Source organism: Anopheles arabiensis, chromosome X (genome assembly GCF_016920715.1).
Source record: "Anopheles arabiensis isolate DONGOLA chromosome X, AaraD3, whole genome shotgun sequence".
Taxonomy (NCBI): Eukaryota; Metazoa; Arthropoda; class Insecta; order Diptera; family Culicidae; genus Anopheles; species Anopheles arabiensis.
In genome coordinates this window covers 19649358-19655788 of record NC_053519.1, presented here as the reverse complement: position 1 = coordinate 19655788, position 6431 = coordinate 19649358, and the positions used below count along the sequence as shown (strand labels likewise).

At 42.7% G+C, this 6431-nt stretch overlaps 1 protein-coding gene across 1 annotated transcript; it reads right to left on the bottom strand.

The window, feature by feature from the left end:
• Nucleotides 1–3282: 3282 nt before the first annotated feature.
• LOC120906617 (protein mab-21-like) lies at nt 3283–6110 on the bottom strand. Its single transcript, XM_040318416.1, has 2 exons — nt 5110–6110; nt 3283–5011 (listed from the first exon to the last, which is right to left on the bottom strand). Exons 1-2 carry the CDS (start codon nt 5310–5312, stop codon nt 4117–4119), a joined length of 1098 nt encoding a protein of 365 aa, XP_040174350.1. The 5' UTR covers nt 5313–6110; the 3' UTR covers nt 3283–4116.
• Nucleotides 6111–6431: the final 321 nt, after the last annotated feature.

The following is a 6431-nucleotide window of genomic DNA, read 5'->3' as shown; positions in this document are numbered from 1 at the left end:
CTTCATAAATGTGTGACGGTTATCGGTGAGAAATTAATATAATGTATCAATTTCATCTGGGGTCTGGGGGCCGGTGTGGTAGTACAGTCGTCAACTCGTACGACGTAACAACATGCCCGCCATGGGTTCAAGTCTTGAATAGACCGTGCCCCCATGCGTAGGACTGACTATCCTGCTATGGTAACAATAAGTCACTGAAAACCAAGCTCACTTCGCTAGAGGGGGTACTTGGCAGGGCTTGACCGACAGCGGTTGTTGTGCCAAAGAAGAAGAAGAAGATCAATTTCATCTAAATGACAACTGTAAACTGTCAACATCGAAATCGCCGTATCTACGAATCCTCGTAACTCGAGTGATTCGAATCTCGAGGGTCGCCTGTATTCATTTTCGCTACCACACTTAAGCTTTGATGAGGTTAATGCTTAGCTCTATGTTAAGTCTATGTTTCTTACATTTTTTGAAGACGTTTACTTTACCTTAGTTTTTTACCTTATGTACTATATGTATCTGTTGGCATTTGCTTATTTATTGACAATGTATGCAGTTGTCAAAAATCTCTTGTTATTTGTCTTATTCCTTCGTTTTTTGCAATTTCAGAAATATTACTCAAGTTATTCTTATTGATATAATACTTGCATGCACATATTAAATTTGTAAAAAAAGCAGTTTATCATCGACCATCGCGCTACCCGCGTATGCAAAACGCGTCGTCAGGATATCAATAACATTATTAAATGTAACGGACCCGACATGGTACGCGCGCAAACTTGCTGATGCGAGCGTGCCTCCAGAGAGTTGTCGCAGGCGCTCCCCAAGTGCGTGTGGTATGTCAGTAGGGTCGATTAAAATGTGATAACTTGCGCCTGCCCAGTCGCATACAAAGTCATACGCCTGAGGCGTATGATGAATATTGCCAGACAAGCAACAGCAATGGGACGAATGACTTTCGAGGCAGGCACGTCGGCTGGGTAGTGCTTCAAGCATTCTGCCTGTCTCAGTGGCCTCTTTGCTCGGCACTCATATTCTGTGTTAGAAGAAGAAGTTGACTATTGTTGCTTGTGAAATGGAACTCAAAGGGATTAAAAATATTCAGAATACTTGAATAAATTTACTAATAAGGAGAACAGACGGATAAATATTTAATGAATCAGTGAGGGTCGTTAGGCAAACAAGAAAGAGCAAATTTATGACTGCGCAAAGTTTGCATCTGAGACTTGTCGCATGGGTTGCCTGCAACTATGAAAGCTTGTAATAAAAGCCACTCCGTCATTTAGATTGCAAATGTCCTCGCTGGCTTAATTCTCAATGCAGGTCACAGACCACTAAACATTCCCTACCGAAATGCAGCTACAAAGCTTTTTTGTAATGATTTTGTTATTTTATTAATTCCGTCGCCCTATTCCGTAGAGGTATTTCAATTTTTCATTATTTCTCCATTTGTAACGCTGGTTTGTATGAGTGTTTAATTATAGTTTTTCTGCAACAAACTGAAAAATACCATGAACTCGTAGTTAAACCATTGTGTATGTTTTTTTATGATGGACATGTGACATAAGTGTGTGTGTGTGTGTGTGTGTGTGTGTGTGTGTGTGTGTGTGTGTGTGGGGGGGGGGGGGGTCCGTAGTCTGTGCGGTCAACCGGGCCCGAAACAAGGGTGGCAGTTAAATTTTTATGTGGGTGTGTCGTCTTTTCTTTTATATAGTTTATCTTATTTCCCTTTCTTCATCGATTTACATCCCTGTCTCGCTCTCACCTTACCTTATCAACATAACAAATCGTCGCTTGTCTTATAATTTAGTTTTTTTTAACAGAGTATTTGTTTGGCAGCGAGTAAGTTACGAACCTGACTGGAGTTGCTGTATTTTTCCTATACAGCGGAAGAATATTTCTTTCCTGAACGTTTTTGAAAGGAATGGGGCAACAGAACCTTGTTATTTGTTACTCTACTTAGGATTTGCACATTTTCGTTTAATCTAAGTTTTTATTTCACAAGGAACATGTTTCGCCACTTTACAATGATATCATTCTCCCTATTACCCTTAGTTGCTTTGCTAATGAGCTGTTAATTTTTCCTTAATTTAATACAAAACAACAATTAAACGTCCAGTTATTCCACAACCAAAAACACACATAGCAAGGGTGTCATTTTTTGTTTTTTTGTTATAGGTTAACATGCTCGGTTCGTTTTAAAAGCAGAGCCCGCGTGCCCACTTGATATCATTATTTGTGCTGGAATGTGGCATTAATTAATACGATTAAGTACGGGCCATCACGGCGGGAGGTCGAGATAATTGAATGTTTGTATAGAGGAATTGGCCTGCTTTAGGGTGTTCAGTCCTTTGTGGATGAAGCACTCATTCGTTGCATCAGAATTTTATTCGAGACATACGAAAACAATACGAGGATAGATACAAACAGGAAAATCGCACGAACCAAACACTGTAGTTGCACACTTCGTGAACTACTTTAAAGATTAAGTAAAAATATTTTATTTTATTTCTCAATCACATATAACTCCAAAAAATGGTTCTCGGCAAAAAAATTTCAGTTAGTTATTGTATTACGGTTATATTGTTTAATGCAATTGTAGTTGACCAAGCATAGTCGTCATAACATATAGTATTAATATTACCCTATCACTTAAGTCAAGCCATATATAATACATAAAGAACCCAAAAATACATTTGAGAACGCACAACACATTTAGCTTAGTTAAAGTTTGTTGCGTGATGTCAGTAAAAAATATTGTAGCTAGTTAATTTTTTTGCGCCAATTTTAATGTTGTTTTCACAACAAGCTCGTCCTGCTAGTTGAGTTTTTGGAACTCAAACAGGTGCCGTACAGCGTTACAAATAGGGTAGGTTTATGCTGATTCTGTCAGTGTTTCTGTGGTTGTTGAGTTTTCTTTATTTATTTATAACATAAATATATATTATATATAAATTATATATATATATATATATATATATATATATATATATATATATATATATATATATATATATATATATATATATATATATATATATATATAATATGTCCAAATTCGGTTGCAACAGAACATAACAGAACGATTGCAACATTCCCTTACCCCAGGGTTCGGCAAACTATTCGACTAGAAGAGCAAATTTCTTTTTCTTTCTTCTTCGTCCGCTATATCCGAATAGATATACATAATCTGTGTAATGTCACGTCGGAGGAGGAACTTGTAATAAAATATGTAAATTTTCTTTGCAGTTTGCACACCCTGTGTCATCATAATAAAATATTACAAAGCGTGTATAAACTTAAAAGAAATATTTTTTATGGTGGCCCGAACCCACACTAATGATAATAATCAACTATTTAATTTACCTATAACCTCTACTCTATTTTACAGGTTCATGTTTTGTTTCCGCCCCTCTCCCTATTATTTATAAAAAAAAGCTTAAGAGAGCCAATGTTTATCCATTTGTTTCTGTTGTTTTGGTTTGCATAGCTTTTTCTTGTTCAATACAATAAAAATATATATATAAAGAAAAAAAAATCCACTTGTTCTGTGTCTTCTAGCATAAAAAGCTGACTAACAATCGCAAACACAGCAACATTAATAACATGATGCTTACAAATATCACACACTTTGTCACGAATTGTTTATACGTTTATTTCGGATTAGAAATAGAAACAGCACCCTCTAACAAAGATGTCACAGAAAAGATGGGACTAAGCAAAGCGAAACGAATCATACACTGCGTTCACTGGACTACTTCTTCTACACCTCGTGCACTTAGGCCGTGATCTAATGCAGTTGTCCGCAACTTTGTTGCTTGCCAGTTGTATGGTGACCGCAGCTTTGTTTCAAATTTAACTTTAGACCATTGACTAAAGAATAATTTTGACATAATTCTTAGAACAAAATAAATCAAGCAAACGATGTCATCTCTATTGCTCAACGATTAGTCAATTACAACCACCTGCCAAGCTCGTCTCTATATCATCATTCGTATACCGTTCACATATACGTTTGCTCTCTGACAAGGGCATTCAAACTTGGTTTGATTTAGCTATTGAATGTTGTCAATTCATGCTCTGATATGGTCTCTGATCCTTTGGTCGTCCACCACTTTCTGCTGGCGATTACAGTCGATCGAACGCTTTACTGCTTGTCAGAATGTCCCGACAGAGCCGCCACACGTGTTTGGAAGCATTATCCAAAGCCGTCGGCGATTTGCCCTTGAACAGGTCAAGACTGGGCAGAAAGTAGTGCGGGCAACGGCGGCATTGCAGACAAGAGATGAGCTGTAGGAAGATCCCATTCAACCGATCCGCGACGCAGCCTGCATCCCACTCCGTTTCGCGCGGATGCTTCTCACACTCGTACAACAACAGCGTCTTAAGATGGTAATACCCGATTGGTGCACCGGGCAATTCTAGATGCCGGTCGCACAGCGTCTTCAGGATGCTGAGGCACCGCTTCCGGTATCCGCCCTGCAGCAACCGATTCTCCGCCTCGGTAAAGTGTAGCAGCCAGGCGTCACCCTCAACGTTCGCGTTCTTGCCCTGCAGGATAACGCTCTCCTTCGAAAGCAAATCGAACCCCTCCGTCTTGACCTCCGCAACCAGGGCCGGATGGGGCCAAGGTATGTTGAGAATGGGCCAATGGGCAGCCGACCTCGGCCAGATGCCCGTACACTTGAAGGCGGGCGTAATCTGGACGGTGTACCGTTCGCGGATGCGCAGCTTCACCTCCGTCGTGTCGGGCACCAGCTTCACCATGTCCCGGTAAGGGCACTTCTCAACTGCTTGGGCGACAAGCGTGTGAAACCGGGACCGGATCTTCCGGGCGGACAAATAGCCGGACGCGGTGATGAACTCCACCCACAAGGACATGGAGCGTTTTCGGCCGTCGCTAAGCTTTAGCACTGCTGCGCCTGGCAGTGACCCATCGTCCACAAAGTTGAATACTCCCATCTGGTTCAGGTAGAGTACTACCTCGAATGCCGTCGGCGAGATTACTTCCAGACCTTCGTATCTGAAAAAGTAGGGTTATGTCCATATATTGCGTCAGCTTTAAAGCCATCTCCCAATCTAGGACTTCCGAGACAAGAAGTGACAAGCTCTTCAACTTACCTTCCATTGCATTCGACCAGGCTAGAGATAAATCTAGGCTCCTGTACCTCTACCTCACGCAGCACCTCCTGAACGATTTTGCAAATCTCGCGCAGCACTAGGGCGATGTTGCCCATGCGCACCTGTACCTTCTCCGCGTAGTACTTGTTGATTTGGAAGATCGTCTTCGACTGCACGGTTAACATGTCCTGCGGCACTAGCATTGTTCCTAGCTGACCGTTACCTGCCTTAAGCTGCCTACGGCAGTACCGGTTCCATCCAAGCCGTTATTGGCCAGAAGGATGACGTTTCGGAAAGGCTTACCGGAAGACAACTGACGACTGATTAGTGTGATTTTTACGGGGACATGAATGCGGAGTAAGCGCACTTCATTGGACCGAAGTTGTCTGTGTGAGTTTGTCGCGGTTCCGCGCGGAAGAAACAATTTTCGGCGAATGTACACTGTATGATGATGGTGACGATGACCCGCGGGAACAGCACACACGACACGATATATCTCAACCACGCTGCCGTCGTGATACTGTGTGCTGGGACGTCTGGCTCGCCGCTGCCAACGCTGCATCCGCTCAAACACATACGCACGCGCGAATCTTACCCCATTCCCCTATGGTGCCGACCCATCACCACTACTAGAACCGGAGCAAAGGGCACGAATGCGCTGTTTAAAACGATGGCGACACATAGTACACAACATGGGACTGGTGTGGAGGGAGTTGGTTGGAGAAGGGAGGTGTAGGTCATCAATCCTTGCGATCGTTCGGGGTTAGTTCGGGGGCGTAGTCACCCTTTTTACGTTTTCCAGTGGTGGTTTTGCAGTGCACCGGTCTGACATAAAACCGATTGTTGTTGTTTGTTTCTTTTTTTAAACCATACTAAACAATCACGGCATACCCAGCATGTCCTGCAGATCTAGCAGCTCCAACAAATAATCCTTCTAGGCTGTCCAAAGGTGTCGCAGTATTTGTGTGTGTGTGTGTGTGTGTGTGTGTGTGTGTGTGTGTGTGTGTGTGTGTGTGTGTGTGTGTGTGTGTGTGTGTGTGTGTGTGTGTGTGTGTGTGTGTGTGTGTGTGTGTGTGTGTGTGTGTGTGTGTGTGTGTGTGTGTGTGTGTGTGTGTGTGTGTGTGTGTGTGTGTGTGTGTGTGTGTGTGTGTGTGTGTGTGTGTGTGTGTGTGTGTGTGTGTGTGTGTGTGTGTGTGTAAAAATCACACACTGCTAGTGGCAGTGTTGGTGCATCTCACTCACGCCCGTAGGTACTGCCGGCAATGGCGCCGAGCTGATGCGATCTCGTGCGCCTGCTACTGGATTCTCTCACTACCCCCACC